This window comes from Tetrao urogallus (genome assembly GCF_951394365.1).
Source record: "Tetrao urogallus genome assembly, chromosome: 4".
Classification (NCBI taxonomy): Eukaryota; Metazoa; Chordata; class Aves; order Galliformes; family Phasianidae; genus Tetrao; species Tetrao urogallus.
In genome coordinates this window covers 49,498,500-49,520,555 of record NC_136817.1, presented here as the reverse complement: position 1 = coordinate 49,520,555, position 22,056 = coordinate 49,498,500, and the positions used below count along the sequence as shown (strand labels likewise).

The following is a 22,056-nucleotide window of genomic DNA, read 5'->3' as shown; positions in this document are numbered from 1 at the left end:
TAAACATGCTTTAGCTTTGTAACGTGTATTTGGGAACTAAAACATAATTTCTGTCATATGTGATGCAGCGTCAAAAATGACCACGATGTTTTTGCATTCTGCTTTTTGTCTTGAAGCATATAGTTGGATGTTTATATAGCAAAATAAGTCTCAAATCCACCTTCATGCTATTAAAATCAGTAGTGGCTTTTGTACAACAGAATGGAGTAAGCAAGTTTTGTTAGACTAATTTTTTTCCTTGTACTTCCAATTAAGTTATTGGATTGTTAGTAATAAGGACAGTTTGTCCACATAGTTTTTTGGGTACCATATTATTAAGAGTCTTTTGATAGTAGACAGTAATGACAGTTATAAGTGTTAAAAGGCTAAATTAGATCAAAAGTTACCATATCTGTTTTTCCATGACAGGAAAATACTTAAGATTATTAAACAAAAGTATTAATAACAGAAGCATATTACAGTATTTGATGCACAGTTTTAATAGTTTAAATAGGTACTTAGGTATAATTAAGCTGTGGCTTCATAAAGTTATTTCTACAACAGAAATAGTAGCCTAAAGCATTCTTATTTTCCATTGCTGGTTTCTCCCATCACAGTGAAGCCTCAGGTTAATAAAGCAGTAGTTAATAGAAGGATGATGAGATGTTGCTGGTTTGGGTTTGGTATTTTTTCTGGGGAACAGGCAGATAGTTACACCATAATTTGTTCATATTGCTTTCTGAGTGAGCCTTCATTTTATGAAACTTCATTTTTCACAAGACAAAAGCGCACCTTACTGCAGTTAATACAACAAACAGGTGGTGCTGGTCTTTACCCAATCCCTGATCCCAATTCCTTTGTAAGCACTTCTGTGGATGATAACAGTTTTTTCAGAGGGATGAGAGCAGTGCAGTTGAAGAAGCTGATTTTATTTTCCTTATGGCTACAGAGATGCATACAATCAGTCTTTGTCATATTCAGATTCATCACAGAATTTTATCATTCCTATGGAAAGAGTAAATCAGATGGAAACAGGGAGTGCTTAGTGCTCTTGTGAGGCCCCATCTGGAGTACTGTGTCCAGGTATGGAGCCCCCAGTACAAGAAGGACAGAGGGCTGTTGGAGAGGGTCCAGAGAAGAGGCACAAAGATGATCAGGGGACTGGAGCACCTCCCCTATGAAGACAGGCTGAGGGAGCTGGGCTTGTTCAGCCTGGAGGAAAGAAGGCTGTGGGGTGACCTCATTGCAGCCTTTCAGTACGTAAAGGGAGCCCACAAACAGGAGGGGAATCAACTCTTTGAAAGGGTAGATAACAGCAGGACAAGGGGAAATGGTTTGAAGTTGAGGGAGGGAAGATTTAGGTTGGATGTCAGGGGGAAGCTCTTTACAGAGAGAGTGGTGAGGTGCTGGAACAGGCTGCCCAGAGAGGTTGTGGATGTGTGATGTCCCTGGAGGTGTTCAAGGCCAGGTTGGATGGGGCCCTGGGCAGCCTGGTCTGGTAATTAGATGGGGAGGTTGGTGGCCCTGCATGTGGCAGGAGGGAGGAGCTTCATGATCCCTGAGGTCCCTTCCAACCCGGGCCGTTCTCTGATTCTGTGGGTTTGTACCCACTGAAGTAATTTAGAAGTCAAAGAGCTTTTGACTGCTTGCTTTAAATTGCTGTAAATAGGAAAAATAGTGATTAATACCGACATAATCTTACTTCCTTATGTGGCATGGTAGCATGTTTGCAGCATACAGTTCTGGGGGTTGTGTTTATTTAATGGTTAAAAAGTGTGGAAATGGTGCAGAGAACAGCTGCTAATGTCTTGTATGGACTGGAATAATTTGTTGCAAGATGAACAGAAATAAAACATTTTTTATATTAAAATATAACATATTTTACCTGTTTTTCATTTATTAATAGAAGTGACTTTGCTCTCCCAGTTTCTGCTACTGCATCTATTTCTGTAGCAGTGAGTGCATGCTCCTGCCTGTTATTTGCATTGTTCTCTTAGGAGGCAAAGCTTCTTGCTGTAGTTGGAATGTTTTGTTTTAAATATATGTAAAAGTTAAGGCCAAAGAAGTGCACACTGTGCTTTTAGCAGGAGGTGGAAGCCTTATGCTTATCCTTAGCTCACTTTATAGCATTGGAGCAACCTACAAAGAAGCTTTGTCTTTTCAACAGTAAGTTATTTCTCTTACTGTTTTGTTTTTCCTGACAAATATAAGAATGACTTACGGTCTTATCTCAGTATATTCAAAGCACTGAAAAATTGAACTTTCTTATTGCACAAAGGATAAACATGGAAATGTTAAAGTTGGCTCATATTTTTACAAAACTTCAGTAAGATTGACTTGATGTACTCGTGGTAGCCTGTGTTGTAAGGGGGGAAAAAAAAGTGTAGGACTTTTTTACTGCCTGCATCAACCTGTCCAAATTCAGACTTATTTAGCATTGTTGCCTACAGATAGGAGCACTCAGTGTACTTTATCATTCTATTGATTATTTTATCTTATGAGTTAATTTGTAAGAAAATATTTATTAAATAGATGTTAGATTATAGGCTTGACAGTAGAAGGCATGGTAGAAAATAGAAAGTTCCTTTACACTTGGACAGTGCTTTTTAATTTGAACATTGGTAAGAATGTTTTTCCACTGTTATAATCCTTCTCTCATACACGGAGTTTGCAAATTATCTCTTTACAACTTGCTATTTTTAAAATCTTTTACATTTTTTCTTAATCGTCAGTTTCTACTTTTGTTTATATTTGAATGTTCTGAGTGTATGAAGTAGTTAGAGAAAAGAGCAGTGAATTTGGTATTTGACAATAGTAAAGAGCACAAGTAATAAATTACTGTAAAATTCTGAAGATTTTTCATTTGAATCTATTTAAAGAATTAAGGCTCTGAGTCTACTACAACTAAGAGTAGCATATGGTTTTCCTGAACATGGTGTTCTCTATTCTTTTAACTGTTTATCTTCTCAGTCTGTGCTGAAATTATAGCTAAGAAATTCTTCAGTAAGTCAAAATTCTTTAATCCTTCCTAGTTAGAACGGGGGACAGTTCTCAACAAGGGAAAAATAAATGCGTTATATTCCTGCTCCCTTAGCCTGCACCTTCATAAAGAAATTTTGCTGGGCTCTATTAAATGTGAGAAATGGAATTTAGTTTTTCATATTGGATGCTAATATGCATTCCTGTTTATTATGCTCAGCTAACTGTAGGCCTATAGAAAAAAGTTTGGTTTAGTTTGTTACGCTTGGTGTTCAGGACATTCGCTTAAGAAATGGGATGCCTCAGTAAATTCCTGTCCAGAGAGGATTTAAAGCCTGCACCATGTTAGCAATCTGAAAATCTCTGTAGAGACTTATTTTTTCATGTTGAGGGATACTGATGGATGAAAGTATAAAAGGCATGGGACAGAACACAAATGAAAGCTCGTGCACTTCCATAGTTAAGCAACTTGTCTGGAAGAGTACAGATCTTAGTTTGGAAACTTATTTTTACTTTCATGGTTATTTACCTGTGTACTTCTTTTCCTATAACTTAATACTTCCTTTGTTTCGCACACTGTATCTTTTTACTTTGGAATTATTTCATTGTTGTACCTGCATGTTTACAAAACTTTAACACAGTGTGTGTCTGAAAAATCAAAGTACATACAAAAGTAGTTCTTTTGTGTTAGGTATTTGTTGCTACCAACTGGGATTGAATAGAAAAGTTTTGCTAAATTTATTGCAACCATCACTTCAGTGTGAAAGTGGCAAAAGAATTTTGAAAACTTAGATTTCCCTGGATGAATTTTTTTATTCATCTGTATTTTTTTCTCTACATGAGAGATTCGTAAGTTGGACTGAATGATCTCTGTGGTTCTTTTCCAACTTGAGATATTCTGTGATTCTGCATTTTTATGTGCAGTAAAGAAGACAATTTTCTAGGTATAATCCAGTAACCAAATTCTGCAGTTTTATCTGTGTAGAATTTGACAGTTGCTGGTAATTGGATGAGGAAAATAAAGTGAAATATGTTCTTCATAAACAGCAATACAATGCCAACTGCATTACACTTGTTTCTTTCTGACATGTGTTACTGTTAGAGACTTCTGTAACATCACTATATGCTAATTTCAGGTATTTGTAGGCATTCTGTAGGCTGGTTTTGAGAGAAATATTACATATAGGGGGAAAAAAAGCACTGTAAACTCAGAATACAAAAAGCGTAATTTAATTTTGTAAACTGAGGAAAGGCAGTATTTTGTAGCATGCATAGTTTCCACTGTACTCTTGATGCAATTCAAATATTTCAAAATTCATAATTAATCAGTTATAGAGAATCATCTGTAAATGATGGTGTAGACTAACAAGGAGATTGGGAGTTAAATGGCATTTTTAGCATCATTGCTTAGATTCTTTTTTGAAACAACATACTTGTTGCTTAGTTATCAGAGCTTTTTTAGCAAAAATATCAAAATCTACATGGGGAAATTCTTCTGTGGACTCTTTCAATATATGTGTGTAGGAATGCAGTTTGTTTTCAGACCATCAAAAAAAAAAAAATTGATAGAAAAATCAGTTACCAGCAGTGAGACGAAGAAATCAATTGAAAGTGGATGTCCAGTAACATGATTTTTGGATCATGTCACTGGATGTCCAGTAATTGATTTTTATTGACAAGTGACAGAAGGGTCAGGGGACAAGAGCAGGCCAGTTAACTGGAAGGCTGTCTCGGTCTTTCTTACTCTATCTCAGTGTCACTTGATGTGTTTCTTTGAGAATAGTTGTGTTTAGAGAATTGTATGGATGCTTGTTGTCTAAAATCAAAACAAAATTATTACCAGTATAATACATGTATTTGCATATTATCTGTATTAATCCACTCTCAGGCTGCACATGCTGTTTTGGCATATGCAAGTCACTCTCAGGAAAACAACACCGTGAAGCCTATCTACCTTCTCATGATTCTTAAGGGAAGTTAGCAAAAATAGGAAATGAATTGCATCTTACATTTTTAGTAATTTCTTTCGGAGGACTTCAAGACTGGAAATCGCAGGGACCTTGCTGATACCACAGCTGGTAGGTGGTATTTGGCATTCAGCAGATGTTGCTAAGATATGTACAGTCCAGCTGTTTACTGAATAATGGTGCAGCAAACTGAAATAGTTGCGCTGTTAGGAAAAACAGAAAGAGGTCTGTGTCAATATTAGGTGTTAGGTTCTGTTTCCCATGGCACAGTCCTTTCTTTTTCAAGCTGTATTCCACACAAATTCAGGTCAGTATAGAGATTGAATACTTTAAGCTGTGTGTTTTTTATCTTAAAAAAAAAAAAAAAAAAAAAAAAAAAGAAAGAAAAAAAGAGTTAAAATCTTATTATTGTTCTATTATTGTTTTGAATGGGAACTGAAACTTTATTTTAAACATACAAGGTTTTAAAATAGTGTTATTCCTTTTTCACAAGCATTCCTCCACAACTCTATTCAGTTAGCGATTTAAAAAAAAAAAAAAACAAAAAACCTTACTGGACTGTAATTCTGTCCGAATGGTCATCAGTCAAAAGATGTGCAGGAAAAAAGTAGTTGAGAACATTAAACAATTTATTACTTTGCAGTTAATTAACCAAAAGATAGTTCTTTGCAGTTGATTTTGCATTTAATTAAGAGCAGATCTTTTGTAATTTATGACTTCATGTATGCACCTGCAGATCCTTTCTATTGATACCTTTGAGATCCATTCCTAAGCACTGTTGCTTACCTTTTCAGTGAATTTTACTCTTTTAAGGTTTCTGATCTCCTTCATCTTAACAAGCCAATATAAAGACTCCACAGAATAAAGTAACATTTTCTGAAGTATGGGATTCATTGAACGTATGCAGATATGCCCGATTTAATGTTTAGCAACCCTGTCCCACAAGCAGGGGGTTGGAACTAGATGATCTTTGAGGTTCCTTCCAACCCAAGCTATCATCTTCATTCTTACACGTTATGTGGAGTGGCGTTGAAAAAATGTGGAATATATATAACAATAATTCAAACAAATGTGTGATAAGCAGTACCATGTTTACCTACTTTGTATTTTTAAATACTCAGAATTGTTAAAAATAAAAAAGCTCCATACGTATCCACAAACAACATTACTATGTTAATTAGTTTCTTCTGTGCAGCATATTCTTCTCCTTCTGGGGTTTTGTTGTCTGCACCATCTCTGTGCTGATTGTGCATAGTTCTGTCAGCAGTAATAGCAGATGAATGTATGTGTGCACCAAGAGTAAAAGTTTTAAAGCACTTTGAAAAAGGACTAGCAAGTCGTTCTTTCGCATTTAGAAAAAGTGACTGATACAGTATAAATGGAGCTCAACTTTTTTATTTCAATCATGTTTATTTACACTCACCTTCCGATTTATGTGGCTTTGTGGGTTGTGTCCATGTTGACTATTAAAAGTCTCTGAGCTTTGAAAGAGTAATTCGTTTGCTTCAACAGCAACTCTAGATTCAGTAACAGTGCTTCATTATTCATAGAGGGGAACTGGAGTGTGGAGCCGTTTATCAGTTTAAAAATGTTTTTCTCACTGCACTGTTTCTCTAAAGGACAAAATAATGAATCATAAATTAACAAACATCAGATTGACTAAGCATTTTTTCTTCTCTTTGTCTCTTTCATTTTCTCCTGCACTATGTGCACAGACTGGTTCTCTCCTCCGTTTCAGACTACTTTGCAGCAATGTTTACTAATGATGTAAGGGAAGCAAGACAGGAGGAAATCAAGATGGAAGGTGTGGAGCCAAATGCATTGTGGGCTCTGGTTCAATATGCATATACAGGTAATTAGAGTGAAAATGGGAATTTTGTCTAATGAATTGGCCTCCTGTGAGCATTGTATTCCATTACTAGATTTGAAATGCGCTTAGGAATTCACGCTGTTTCTTACTTATATTTAAAAAATTGATCATTGCTGTTACCTGAGGCAACGTGGTCAGATGTAGTTTTTCTGATAACACTACGTTCTGATGGTTTACAAAACATCTTAATACTTCAAATGTATCTTGACTGATGAAAAAGGAATCTTATTAGGTTTCCCTTTCCTTGCATCATTATAGATATTAATTTTGAAAGGCTTGTTACCTACTGCCAAAGGGGATATTTTCCAAGCCTTATGTTCTGTCACGTAATCTGTAAATAATTCTCTTGTGTCTGAGTTTTGGGGAGTATATCAAATCACAAAAGCAAAATTATATCGTCTGTTTTTTAATATTGATAGGTCGCCTTGAATTAAAAGAAGATAACATTGAGTGCCTGTTGTCTACAGCTTGCCTTCTTCAGCTATCTCACGTTGTAGAAGCATGCTGCAAATTCCTCATGAAGCAGCTTCACCCATCCAATTGCCTTGGAATCCGATCTTTTGCTGATGCACAGGGTTGCACTGACTTGCACAAGGTGGCTCACAATTACACTATGGTACGTTATTATTTTAAGCATCATCCACTGATTTTAGTAAAGAAAATACAGAATGTTTGTCTGAGTAAATACTAATGTTTTTCCCCCAGAAAAGCCTTGATCATTTTCCAAACAAGAATGCACATATGTTACCATGATGAGAAATGACAAAATAACTGCAAAATTACTGGCTTAGGATTGGAAGAAAGGAGGCAGGCATAATGTTTCCTTGTAATGATATTGGGATTTTGTGACATGCATTCAATAAAATCTTCCAATGTCTAGTTTTTATTTCTGTCAAGCTAAAAACAACAAACTTAACAGTTGGCAAGCTGCTGTTGTCTGGCCCAAAATAACAGATGAATTAATAGAAAAGTGTCATAATGAGCAGGTGTATTCAGGTTCTAAGTTACACCTGGGGTATGAATGTGGATATTCACAGAAAAAGATTCTGCACTATACTTCTTTGCAATGGAATAGCAGCATGGCATCAAACAATTTGATCTCAGGCTATACAATATGTGGCTACATAAAAATAAATTTGTCAATGATATTTTCACAGCTGATTTAGAAAAAAAACTGACCTGCTAACAAAATGAAATTTCGTCTTTTTAATAGCCATCCTTCTGTTTTAATGTATGATGTTCTTTTTTTACTCACAAGCATATTTCAGTAATGTTAACAGCAGAAGGAAGCAGGATACTTACCTTTGAGTCAAGTCAGTTCATATGTTACTTGCAGATGTTTGTGAGGTATTTTCCTCTCTTCTTGATGAAATTTTACCTATGTAAGCTCTGGGACCTTGAATGAGGGCACAAAGATACTGTATAAGAGATGTGGGAAATAAGTAACATAACAAGGTTGTATGACTTAGAATTACATTATCACTATGCTTAGGTGCAGGAGGTGTAAATTTTTGTCTTGTTACTATTAGAAACTCATGGCTTTCTTCTTGCCTGCTGTTTGTGTTTGGTTTGGTTTATTGTTTTGGGTGTTGTTTTTTTTTTTTTGCAGTTTTAAGAAGTGCTATTGTTTTGTATCATTTTTTTCTTGACTTAAAGTAACTAGATTTAGTATGTGTAACAGCTTAAAGTAGCCGTCTTTCTTCCAATTATGCAATTTTTGCTCAATGAGTAGATCTACTTAAAATTACTTACATGTTGAAAATTACCAAAGTAGGTCATCAGTGTGCAGATTGTAGCTTATATATTTGTGTTTTTGACCTTCCTTATGCTCAAACAAAATTGAGAAGACTGCCATTAGATAGACAGTCAGATGAAACAGTAAAGATAAATGTGCTTTGTGCTTTTAAGTATTAAAATTAATGCAGAGAGAGAGAGTGATTATAAAAAAAAAAAAGCCGAAGAAGAACCTCTTTTGACCTGTTTGCTCTTTTTTCAGAGTAACCTTGTGTTATTTCCATGTCCCTTACAGCTTTTATCAGCAGGCTGACAAAGATCGGAATAGGGACAAGCGTAAGATCAGCGTAGGTGATTATAGTCTTATAGTCTTACTGTTTTGATTGGCAGTTCATGATTTTTGTGGGGGAAAAAGGCTATGGACTTTCTCGAAGCCATTATTTTAATAGCCTTTTGTTCATATCACAGGAATATAGTTCTTTGCCTTTTGGACTTTATTTGGCAAAACTGGCTTTTTAGGCTTTGGTGTGGATGAAATTTAAATCAGGTGGATTTAAAAAAAAAAAAAAAAAAAAAAAAAAAAAAACATTTTTAAAACTAATGAGTTGTGCTAGATGGATTCTTCCCTAGGCCTTTTTAAATGTTGTTTAGTTCCAATGGAGATGTGAAATTGAATTTTTGTAATAATGAGTAATAGAGAAGCAGCTTCTATGGTTCGAAATGAATGTTGCTATGGAAACTGCATAGAAATACATAGTCCAATTGAATTGTCAATTAAAATAAATCTCCAAGTAATTTCATTTGTTTAAAAGCTGTTTGAAAGGAGGAAATACTCAGCAGTATTAAGTGCTGGCCACTTGATGCTCTTTCCATTAATTGTTGGATCACAACAGTTATATACACCAGTAGTACCTGTAAATTCTATTTGGTGAAACGTGATGCAATCAATTAGGGATTATGCTGAGCAGTAGATACTTTGAGCATTTTCGTGTAGCTGTCTGTCTTTCAAAGTATGTGAAGTAGGAAGTAACAATTTTAAGAAAAGGTTGTATTTTAATTTATATATGCTATTTTCTATGAGTTTTCCTTTGAACATAAAAGTTGATTGCCTTATACTTTTTTCATCAACTAAAGCAACTTCTCAGTGTTAATAGTTTTTAAGAGATGCAGTTATTTTGATTAGCATGTTAACAGATTCATTAAAATATAAGTTTATATGAAGATCAGAAATTCAAACAAAATTAGCATTTGGTTAAATTGAAGGACCAACCAGTGAGTTATGCCAAAAGGCCTGCTTTTGTTAATTGACCTGCTCTGTCTAAATAACGCTCATTAGTGTCACTGGAAAATACTAGCATGATTTTATGGCATGGCTTTAATTGCACAGTACAGTGTGATTAAAAATATAAATGAATAAAGTGGATTTGAATGCCACAGCTCTTCATATTAAAGCTGTATACACCTTAAAGGTAGGGTGTCAGTGTAGCTTTGCTTTATTGCTTACTGTGATGGCAGTTAAGCGGTTGATTCAGAAGAGAAAAAAATTCAAGGTTATCGTCAAAACAGGTCAATTTTTTGACATTGCAAACTAAGTGAAGCTTGAAAAATCCTCAGGATGCATTAAGTGAAACATGAAATAAACCGAAGCGATCAGTTGTGGATGCAGCACTCTTTGAAGAGCAGCTCTGTTCTTTTTTTGATTTTTTTTTTTTTAATGTGTCAGGGATTTAAAAATACAGTTGACATGATCATGAGATGTATTTAGATCAAGGTATCTTTTGTACAAAGAGCTTCTTGTTTTGCTATAGTTTTGGGGCCATGTAATTACAAATCTAGGAATTTTACTAACCTAGACAGTAATGTCTCTATTCACTTAATTTATAATGACTTTTCACATAGAGTGCCTTCTGTGCACTTTTCCTGCCCTCTAGCATAATGCCTGCTGATCAATTTTAGCAGTCTTCACGTCTGAAGAAACAGCATTTTGTCTTGTTTGTCTGAAATAGTTGATAGTGTACCTAGAGCCTACACTAGCTTCTCTTTTACAAAGGAAGATGGTAAACCAAGGAGAAGTTAATATCAGTTGAGAAAAAAGTTGCCAGTGTTATTTTCAAAACTCGAAGTATCTGTGGTGAGCAGAGCTGTTCTTAGGTAATCGGCAGTATCTTCTTCTAGTAGTCTAATTTGTACTTCATTAATTAGAACTTTTAAAAAAAAAAAAAAAAAAAAAAAGACATTTAAAACATCAAATCTGAGAGTGGATAGTTAGTCCATCTGTAGGTGTCTTCGTAATTTTTGTTGTTCACCTTTCCACACATCAGAGCATGGTGAGTCATGTTGAATTTCATCAGAAATCTTCCAGATATGAAGAGAAATAGCCACACTTCTTTTTTGTCCTCAAGAGGCCAGACCCCTCATTTTCATTAACGCCTAAAACAAGGATTTTGTATTTTTGCATATATAGTTGTAATTCACTAAAACAGCCATCAACTACATTCTCCTTCAGATCTTACGAATCAAGCAATTCTTGCTTTTCAGCTCTGTCCAGGTTCAGAGTGTAAACAGATCTCTGTGGCTAGAGCTTCCTGTTGGACATCTGTGTACAGTTCTTCTCAGCTTGGGGGTGTTTTGATGCACTCTGAGATATTTTTTTTTTTTTTTTTTTTATCCTTCTGATGGAGAGCAGGGGGAGCCTAACCATTTAACTGGATTAAACTCGAAAATAAGTATCATGACCTTTTTCATGTGCTCCTAGTATTTTTTGCTCTGAACCAAGACCCAGGCAGACCTCCAGTTAAGAATGTAAGTATTATTCATTCTGCAGCTGCTTAAGGGTGAATTTAAGGTTGTGATCTGAATGAACAACGCTGCTGTGTCCCTGTGTTACTTAACACGTAAAACTCAGGCGGCTTGTCTGATAAAGTTTCCAACTGAAACTGCAGGGCATTTGTTCTCTGAAATATCCTGTTCTTCCACAGAGAGTTCCCATAAGAAGAAGGAAAGCAAAGGCTAATGAGGAGGTTAAGAATGGTAGGAGATACACTGGCTCCTCCTTTTTGTCTTCAGAATCTCTGTCTGTAGAGGAACTGTCAGATTTTGATTATAAAAAACACAAAACCCATACATAGGCCAAAGATTGTGGCTGTGAATGCTTTGATATTCTGTCCAAAAGGAATCTCTACTCTAAAATTAGAATGGGAGCAAGAGGAAGTTGAATTTGTTCCCATCAGAACATGGTTGTCTGCAAGCAACAAGAAGGAAAATCATGCTTTTTACGCTTAACAGCTGTTGAAATGATTAAATCCAGCTGGAAAAAAGCTTTCCAGAGAAGACTTGTTATTGTCTTAGACAAGATCAGCTTGTTGTTGCCTTCAGAGGCAAACAAAACTTTCCATACAGGTGCTTTTCCCTTCTTCTTCCTGTGATCCAGGTAGGCAGTGTGGAAAATTGAAGGTAGTAAGTGTTGACTTTTCTGTGTCAGTGCTCGGTGCCTGTCTGTTACCAAAACTAAAAGCACTGCTCCAGCTTGCATTGCATACACTCCAGGACAGAATCAACTGAAAACCAGCAGTGAAAGAAATGAACTCAGTAGAATCTGAGTTTCTGTGGACTGCGTGTTTAATCTCTGGAAATAATTTTCAACTGTAACTTACTCCCAAGCTGAGTAAAATAAACAAACTGCATGTGTAGTGTTGCTGAGTATTTGTGTGGTCCTTTCGCTGTTTATAGTTCTTATGTTTGCTCATTTTCTTTAATTTTGTAGTAAGTACTTAAAGAGGAAAAGACAGTTCTGTCTCCCTTGTAATCCGTTACAATTTTCACGTGGAATTGCTACTTTTATATAGCTGGTTGGATCACTCTAGTCAGAAGGCTTTTCAGATAGTGAGTGTAAAATTTTTCTTTCTAAATTCTGTCTAGGAATACACAGTTGCTTGCTATGTGCACGGATAACACTTCAAGGTCTCCTCCTAATATCAGCTGCAAAGATGCCAAACTGTACTGTATGTTTTTCATGACATTTTCTGCTAAATTCATATCTGTTTTGCGGTGCTGGTCCTGCTTGTGTTTTCAAGTTTCTCCCTGTTGTTTTTCTAGCTCTGATGATGTTTTTTGTGTGTGTATGTCTTAATTCAAAGTTTTTTTTCATTAGTGTGCATTTCTTTCTAAGTCATTGAACAAGATACTAAAGAGAACTACTTTTGTTATGGGGGGAAGTTAGACTTCCACAACTGTGGATCCAGTGCATGTTATCCTCCGTGGGTTTTGGAGATATATGGAATTAAGAGCAAAATCAGTATGCAGTTATTTAGCTATCTAGCAATCAACACTACATTTACTAAATTGATGATAATACCATTTTATTGTTGTGAAGCTACTTTCAGTTTGGAGTGTGAGGTAGTCAGGTTTTGAGCTATTAATGTGTAAGAATCTGTTTATAGACTGCTTCGACTTTTCTTTCCTTTGTTGCCTTGTAAAGGTGTGTGGGAAGGAAGTTCAATATAATCTTACCCTTTCTCTTACATTTACAAATAAAAAATAAGATTCAGGTTTCTCACTGTAAGTGCGTGGTGCTGATTATGTTTCTATATACATATTTTTCTGCTATCTTGCCTAAGCTTACGAGAATCCATATGGAATATTCTGCCTGTCCCTGTGTTCTGAAGTAATGGGATATCAATGTGAGAAATGTTACATATTGTAATTTTTATGCCCCAAAGTAAGGCTTTGTTGCTGGAAATGATAGAAAAAAGTTATAAAATTGAATCTTAATAAATGAAAGGGTGTACAGTATTTTGGATTCTTTGTATGTTTTGCTCCTGCCAGTCTGTTCAATCAGCTATATAAAATGTACGAAGTAATAAACTTCAGATGCCCTAATGAAAATCAACAGTGAAATTACTTCCTCTGAAAACAAAATGCCATACTTTAATCTGCCAGTAATGAAATATATTACAGATGTGCCCAGTAGCTGCTTATAGTATGTTGTGCTCTTTGCTTGACAAAGTATCTTCATAGTCAACAGAAACAAATCATACTTTTTTTAATGTACTGTATAAGAGGGACCATAAAAGTCTAGGAAGTAATTATTAGTCAAAATAACTCAGGACATATTTTTTCCTTCCAGGTCAGTTCTCTAGTAGTGTTCACTGGCACAACTGAGAGATGGTGTGAAGGAGGGACAAGTGGGAAAGGATAGTAGAAATTCATTAAAAAAAAAACAAAAAACAAAAAACCTGCAACTGTCTTCAGATGATGCTGGCAGCTATATTAAAAATACTTTTTTTTTTCTCTTTCAGGAAAATTTCATGGAAGTAATTAGAAACCAGGAATTTCTATTGCTGCCAGCCACTGAAATTGCAAAGCTTTTAGCAAGTGATGACATGAATATTCCTAATGAAGAAACTATATTGAATGCACTACTTACATGGGTTCGACATGATTTGGAACAGAGAAGGAAAGATCTCAGTAAACTCCTGGCTTACATTAGACTGCCTCTGCTTGCTCCACAAGTAAATTGTTCAATTCCTCCCTAGTTTATACCATAGTTATAGTGGGCGCACCTACAGCATCTGTATAGAGATGGTGGTAAATCAAAAAAGCATCACAAGATTCTTTAGTGTTTTGGATTCTTAGAGCTGCATATAAGGACTTAACATGCTGTATAGTCATGATACTTTGTTGTGAACTGCAGCATGTTCTGATCCTAACCTGAGATCTGACTGGAAACAACAGGGCATGGAGCTTCTATGATAAAAATTGTTTCCATTGCCCAGAAAGATGATTATTGAGGATATATTTGTCACTAGAACGTGTCCTTCTATCTTCTTTATGGAATTTGAACAGCATATTTTGAATAACTGTATTTCCTTCATGTAGCTAGCAGTTGTCCTTGATATTAAGGACATGGATTTGAGTAAATCATTTAGAATCATTTGTTTTCTTCTGTTAACTCTTGGTAATCCACCTTTGGGTACTTCTTGTTCTTCCTAGTCATTACTTTTTCTCCTCGTTGGACATTTACACGTATTGTAGAGGAAGACAAGTTTGTTGTTTTGTTTTTTTTTTTTTAATAGTTTTTAATGATAGTTTTCCTACCCTAGGAAATTATTCCTTTTGTTAGTGTCATGTGTGGCACTGTAGTTGTTATGTGATAGCAGGCATGTAAACTATCTGATTTCTTCTTGTGCTAGTCTTCCTTGCTGTCCCTTGATTTAGTAATATTTAATGCGCAAAGTCTAAGTATTTTGTCTTGGATTTTCAGTTTTAGTGGGAATTATCTCTATTAAATGAGGGATTTTTTTTTTTTTTTACGAAATGTGAATGCTAAGTAGAATTCATTAACACAACGGAAACTGAAATTAATTGATTCAGTGATACATACAAATCATGTTGTGTATTGCCTCTAATCCAGAATCTTATTGATGGCTGGTAAGATGCACAAGCAGGTTCTGTGGTATTAATATTTTCATGCTGTTTATTACATATACAGTGGCAGTATTTTCTTGCTTGTGACCTTGACTTTGCAACATCCTGCTTCCAGAAGCATAATACAGTGTAAGAAACCAGTTTACCTTGAAGGAAATCTTTTTTTTTTTTTTTGAGCTTTTAATTAATTGATGTTTAAGTATAAAGTCTGTAACCACTTTTGTAATTCTTTTATTTAATGCAATTGAAAAAAATTTATAAGTTGAAGGTACAGAATTTTCTCCAGAAGTATACACTGTAATCAAGTTATGTCCAGTGAATAACTGATTAGGAAAATAGCAGAATGCCACACAAAAGCAATATCATATTTCACATATTGTGAAATTTATCTTTAATTTTTCATGTCTTTGCCAAATATATACACTTAAATTTTTAATATAGTATTTTGTCGTTGCCCTTTTTTTTATTACTTTAGCAAGTTATAGTGCTTAAGCTGAGGGGGAGCAATTAGAGCGACAAGTAAATTGGGTTAAAGTGCCCCAAACAGCCCTAATGAATTTTCGCAATCACATTTTGTTTCATGATGACATGAGGCAATCTGACAGAAAACATGAAATTGGAAACCTTTTCATTATGTTACAGTTGAAGAATTAAAGCTATTTGAAAGAAATAAAATTAGAAAATTGAACAACTTGCCAAAATCAATAATGTTGCAAGCAGAGCTGTAACGAATACTAGACCGAATATACTTGAAAAAAACTTTGGGAAATACTTCAAAACTGTAGCACTGGAACAAAAAACAAATGTGATGAATTGTCAGTTTCATCAGTTGTATTTCTATGCATCTCTTTGTACATAACATTGAATTGTCTATTTCATTAATGCAAACAGTGTCCTAAATACTTGTAAGAAGATAAAGATGAAAATTTGTCAGCTTCTTAAGTTGTAAGGTGGCCACTATTCCATCTCTGGTAGATGAATAAATGAAAAAGATGATTAACCATTTCCTGAGTTACAATATGGGTTCATCTTCCTTTCTGGTCGAGTATCTGTGCTATATTTCTCTTCATCAGGTTTCCAGTGACTACAATTTCATGTTTGCATATCACTTGTAACTACGGAGTTATAAATGCTTTGTGGAGCTATGTAAATAGTAAAACTTGGAAATAACAGGAAGGAAAGTTTTCACTTAAGCCAATTCCAAGTACTTTAAGTGAAGAATGTTTTCAGAATATTCCTGTACAGTAAATGTAATTTAAAGAACATTTTAATTTTTTGAATACCAAAACAGTCTTCTGTGGGCTGCTCTGAAAGTGATGCCTCCTGTTTATTTCCGTGGAAACTCCAGCTACAAAGAGAACAACAATGCTATTTGAGCAAATTCTCAGCTACGCAACACTGGTTTTCAAAGTAGCCACCACTCTTAGCCGTGTATTTTTTGCCAGAGATGAACAAGAGCCTGCATGCCACACTTCTAAAAATTTACATGGCTATCTGGAACATGATTTGTCTTTCATGTCACTGTTGCCACTGCTGAAATGCACCACCCAGTGCCTCACTGTGCTCACACCCACTGATAGGTCTCCATAAACATTGGCAAGCGCCAATGAATGTCGCTGGGTGCAACTTATTCCACATTATAAGAATTCAGTGACACACCTATGCTCAGTGTTGGACACCACTCTGTCAGTGCCTTTCCACTGCTATCTGTCACACAGCAACAAAATGTAATGGAATATTGGTGGGAAGCTTCAGTCTCTGCTGCTGTACCACCGCCATCCACCTCTGATGTTGTGGGTCAGCAAAATAAGAGGCATTACTTTCAGAGCATCCCTTACAGATTGCATTTATTTTTATCTGAGATTAAGTTATTTTCAGAGATTGAGACTGTACTATGAGAAAACTTCACTGTAGTTTGGGAGAGGGGATGAGAAACCAGTGAAAAAGGTAGGTTGGTTGTGTTTTGTTTTTGGCTGTCAGCAGCTCAGCAGTAATACTGTGGCTTGTGGACTTGGTATTTCTAATGTTTATATGGATTTTGTGCTGGGGAGCAAGAAGCATTTCTCTTTCTTATTGTGACAACTTCCAGTGTCACAGTAGGGTGTTTCTCTTGTTCCTTCTGTTACTCAGGCCATGTCTTATAGCTCAGAAGAAAGCCAATTGTCTAGACTTGTAAAAATTGCAGTTGGGACATTTAATCTACTAATACATTTTTAGCAATCTAACAAACATGGAATACAAAAGGGTCCAGAATCTTTAAACTTGATTTTTATTAGTAGCCTTTATTTAGGTCAGATGAAAGTGTAACACTTCTCAAATTTGCTAGCATCCTTAACAATAAAATATTTTTTAATTGTTTGTAATAGTTGATATCCTATTGTGGGTCACTAACAGAGTCAAGAATAGAATACATATTAAAGCATTTAACCTGTGCCTGAAGCAGCTTTCCAGGCCTGTACTGGGTGCATCTGGGAATCAGAGTGAGACTGAACTGACTCACATACCTGAAGTCTGATCTGTTTCCTTGAACTTACTTGGGGTGGCACTGAAACATCAGAAGATTTTGTTTTCTTCTTAGGCTTAAGTCATTAGTTAAGATCAGGTGGCCTTCCTGATTTTCATACTCAAGGATTCCACTTCAAAACTGATTTTTTTTTTAATTGCTGTTTTATCTATCTACCCTTATCTTGTTTATATGAACTTTTTGAATATGTCTATTCTAAAGCAATGGAAGGTTTTGGATAAACTATTTTTCTAATTGTTTTTATACTTTGTGCAGCTTATAGCAATTCAGTTTGTTTAATTTTCAATCTTTTTTGCAGTTTCTGGCAGACATGGAAAATAATGCACTCTTTAGGGATGACATTGAGTGTCAAAAACTCATTATGGAAGCAATGAAGTACCATCTGTTACCAGAGAGACGACCTATGTTGCAAAGTCCTCGCACCAAACCTAGAAAATCTACAGTGGGAGTGTTGTTTGCAGTTGGAGGAATGGATGCAACAAAAGGTCTTGGCTTATATAATGATTAGTTGCTGAGGGTTGTTTTTTTTCTTTTTTTTTTCTTTTTTTTTTTTTTAAATAAATGCTGGATGTATGTTTTTATAACATGTTAATTATGTAACATATTCCTGTAAGTCAAACATTCTGCAGAATAGAAAGCAAACATCATAAAAGGACAGTGTACATTTGATTTAAAAAGCTAGGTAGCATTGAAGATATCAAAAACATTCTGGAAGCTACAGTCATGATTGATTTGAAATTATCAGGGGAATATCTGATTTCTGAGTAGTAACATGTTGAACTGAGTGAAAGCTAACTCGCATTTACTTGGGTGGGAAGTAATCTGGAAAAAGAAGACAGTGACAGAAAATGTACAAAGATGACATGCACAGGTATAAAAGCAAAAGTAAAATTGTTTTTTGACTAATTGTTAAATAGGCCTGCCATCTGCTTGGTTGTTTTTTTCTTATGTAAGCTTCAATATTGTCTAATGGTAGTTAGAAGGAATCTGGCAAGTTAGAAAAGTTATGGTAAATAATCTGTTTTCATTTATTCTGTATTTTGGAGTTAAGGCTTCCAAATTTTAGTTGTTTTTCATAGTCTGTGTTGCACTTGAAAGGTTCATGTCACGTAACTTCAGATTTTTTTTCTAGTATTATGAAACAATTGATTTCAGTATATAATTGCATTTAACAAAGTTGATTAGTACTCCTAAAATTCATTTTACTAAATGCTTCATTCTTTAAAGATGCTAAACATTCTGCTTTTTGTCTTGAAAAGCACTGAAAAATCCTTATCTATTATGCTGTGGTTGGTTCTTGAGGAATTCAAAAAATACTATTTGTGTACCCAGTTAAGAACGTGCTGTGGCATTTCATGCAGTCCTGTAGGATCAACATATTGCTGAAATAATGGCTACTTTAATAGCTCAGATTAAGCTTGTTTTACTAACTTGCGGGTGTTGTCATTCAGGAGCTACGAGCATTGAGAAGTATGAACTTCGTACCAACATGTGGACTCCTGTTGCAAACATGAACGGACGTAGATTACAGTTTGGAGTTGCAGTCTTAGATGATAAATTGTACGTTGTTGGTGGCAGAGATGGACTGAAAACCTTGAATACCGTGGAGTGCTACAACCCTAGAACAAAAACTTGGAGTGTAATGCCACCTATGTCCACACATCGTCATGGTCTTGGTATGTAGCTTTCTGTAAAAGCTGAACACTTTCATGTTTTAAAAGGTTAGCTGATGAAAAATTATCCAGGAATTACATTCTGGAGATAGTGTGGGAGGATGTCTTTGTTTTATTGCCAACTTTTTATTGAATTACTTTTCTCCTTCAGATTATATGCAGCAATGGCTGCTTAAAGGAAAGCTGGATTTTGTTTTAAAATATTTTTTGATGCACACGCCAATAGGAAAATGCAACCTTTTTTTAATTTTTTTTTTAGGGGTAGCTGTATTGGAAGGCCCCATGTATGCTGTAGGAGGACATGATGGCTGGAGCTACCTGAATACAGTAGAAAGATGGGATCCACAAGCTCGTCAATGGAACTTTGTAGCTAGTATGTCAACTCCAAGGAGCACTGTTGGTGTAGCAATATTAAATGGAAAGTATGTGAAAATGACTTCCAATTTATCTAATATGTAATTACAGGTTTTCCTAATATACTTATTTCTCTTGACGTATAAGATGTTGATAGTATTAAGAACCAGTGAGACTCCAGTGATTTCCTCCTATTGTGATAGCTTGAAAAATCAACTTCCAAAATCACTGTGAAGTTAGGGGAGAGTATTCACATTGTATCTTATTATCTCAGTGAGAATACTAAACTGGCGGAATTAAATCTCATCTGGAGTGGTACCAGAAATTTCTAAAGCTGTTTTTCAGTGAAAATATACTTAAATCCTTTGTACAAGTCATACTCAGACAACTAGGTCATTTTGTGCTGTCTACAGGGCATAGTTGCAAGTGGCCTCAAGTTTTCCCGATCCTGTCGGTTACCACAAAGCTGAATCAATTATATTTAAAACTCTCACAGCAAAAGAGATTTTATTATCCTTCTCCAGTGAGAAAGCTCCAGTAACTTCCCTGAGCAACCAGCTTAACTGTTAACGCAGCTTTGAGTTCTCCATTTGTCAATGCATAAGTACCATTTGCTGGTTTGTTATTTTTTTGTTTGTACTATCAGAAGTGACCATGGAAAATTGCTGTTTTCCTTTCCATTTGCACAGCATGTTTTCCTTAAAGACGCATGTCCCCTAAGGATTCTCTCCTCAAGAGAGAGTAACACTAGCTCCTTCAGTCCTTATTAGTAGGCCATGTTTCCTAGACTTCCGGTGATACTTTTTTCATTTGGACAAAGCTTAATTATTTGATAGAGTCCAAAGTACAAGTGCTACTTGAACAACGTAATTACCAAAGTAAATTTGGAGTCATGTAATACTAGATGAATTAGGGTTGGAAGAGATGTTCTGGAGTCATTTGATCCAGCAACAACTCATAGCAGGACCAACCTTAAAGTTGTAGGATCTAGTTTCAACGTTAACTGAGCTAGTTCAGGTAATTCCTGAGTTTTAAATAGCTGCTAAGGATGGAGATTTGAAAGCTTTTCTGGGCAACCTGTTCTGTTATTTTACCATCACTGTATCAAATGTCTTTCTTCTACAATCTAATTGGAATTCCCCGTATTTCAACTTGCCTCTTGTTCTCCTTTCACTGTATACTTCTGAGAATGATGACCGTTTCCTATATAACCCTTTATTAGGGGTTGGAGACAGCAGTGAGGTATCTCCTTAGCTACCTCTTCTTAAGACTGCCCAATTCTTAGACGTTATGTTCTAGCTCCGTCATCATATTAGTGATCATCAGCTGGACTTGATCCTGTACAACCAGATCTTACACCAAAAGCCCAAAGATGGACATAGTATCCAGATGCAGTCTTATACGTACTGAACAAGGAGGAGACCTTAGCTGTGGTTACTTGAAGTCCGTTTTTGCCAAGCTGCATTTTCTTTAGTCATCTCCCACTCTATACTATTGCCTGGGAATATGCCATTCCACATACAGGACTTTGCCTTTCCTAAACTTCGTAAGACTGCAGCTACTTTTGCTGCCTGTCTCTCTGAATAACAGCCAGGCCCTTCAGCATACCAGCTACTCCCCTTAATTTGATGTTATTAGCAAACTTCCTAAGGCTGATTTTCCATTACATTTTTTTTTTATTAGATAATTAATGAAGATATTAAGCAGTATCAAGGCACTTTATCAGCCTGGGAGGAATGGCACTAGTAAGCAGCTGCCAGCCAGTTACTTCATGCTGCTGATCACAGCCCTTTGCACCCAGCAGTCTATCCTGTTTTCCACCAGCCCTGCAGTCAGCTTATCCAAATCATGTATTTGTCATTATGGCTAGTGAATACCAAGTTAACTTAATTTACTATTATTATATCAGAATATTTCACTCTCTTGACCATAAACTTTTTCTTCCAGGCTATGTCCTGACACATCTCCGTTGAGCTTGCCTGAGTACTGTAAGCAAGCAAAAAGCTTTTCATGATTTCTTTTTTTTTTTTTTTTTCTTTTTCATGGAAAGCTTAATTAGTACAGCTGAAATGCACTTGCAAAGGGTCCTGTGAGATCTGGAACAAGTCCAGGAATGACTGAAAATGTTAATCTGGATGCAGGAAGGAGGGAAGAACTTGAACAACCAGGAAGCAGGGTGCCTTGGGCTGCTTTTGGAACTGCAGACTCAATGCTTAAGTTAGGTCTGAAGCTTCCTGTGTATTCAGCAGAGAGTCCCAGGTGTGGTAAAAAGCTCCAAAAGTAGTCTCACATTTCACTATTATTTTAGAACATAGTTTAGACCCTTAACATAGACGGCAACCTTAGATGCCTGTAGTTAAAGGCGTGAAAGTGCATGCAAATTTATTACCTTTAAGCTGCAAGCAGTAATTTCAGCAAATTCTAGTAATATGTCTGTGAACTGATAGATTCCAGATGATTTGCTCAAAATCTTTGTGAAGAGAATATATCCTTTTCCATATCCTGAGTGTAAAATCACTGCAGAAGTGATCAAAATTCTGTCATGTTTCT

General features: G+C 35.7%; 1 protein-coding gene across 3 annotated transcripts in view; it reads left to right on the top strand.

The window, feature by feature from the left end:
• The window catches only part of KLHL5 (kelch like family member 5), a gene marked incomplete at both ends in the record, with an annotated part of 32,948 nt that overhangs the window by 7,703 nt on the left and 3,189 nt on the right, over positions 1 to 22,056 (top strand). For all 3 annotated transcript variants that reach the window (XM_079534624.1, XM_079534623.1, XM_079534622.1), the window contains 6 exons: positions 6,641 to 6,777; positions 7,215 to 7,411; positions 13,827 to 14,039; positions 17,778 to 17,964; positions 18,931 to 19,155; positions 19,412 to 19,574. In XM_079534624.1, the coding sequence (XP_079390750.1) occupies positions 6,641 to 6,777; positions 7,215 to 7,411; positions 13,827 to 14,039; positions 17,778 to 17,964; positions 18,931 to 19,155; positions 19,412 to 19,574 (1,122 nt within the window). The remainder of the gene's footprint in view (positions 1 to 6,640; positions 6,778 to 7,214; positions 7,412 to 13,826; positions 14,040 to 17,777; positions 17,965 to 18,930; positions 19,156 to 19,411; positions 19,575 to 22,056) is intronic.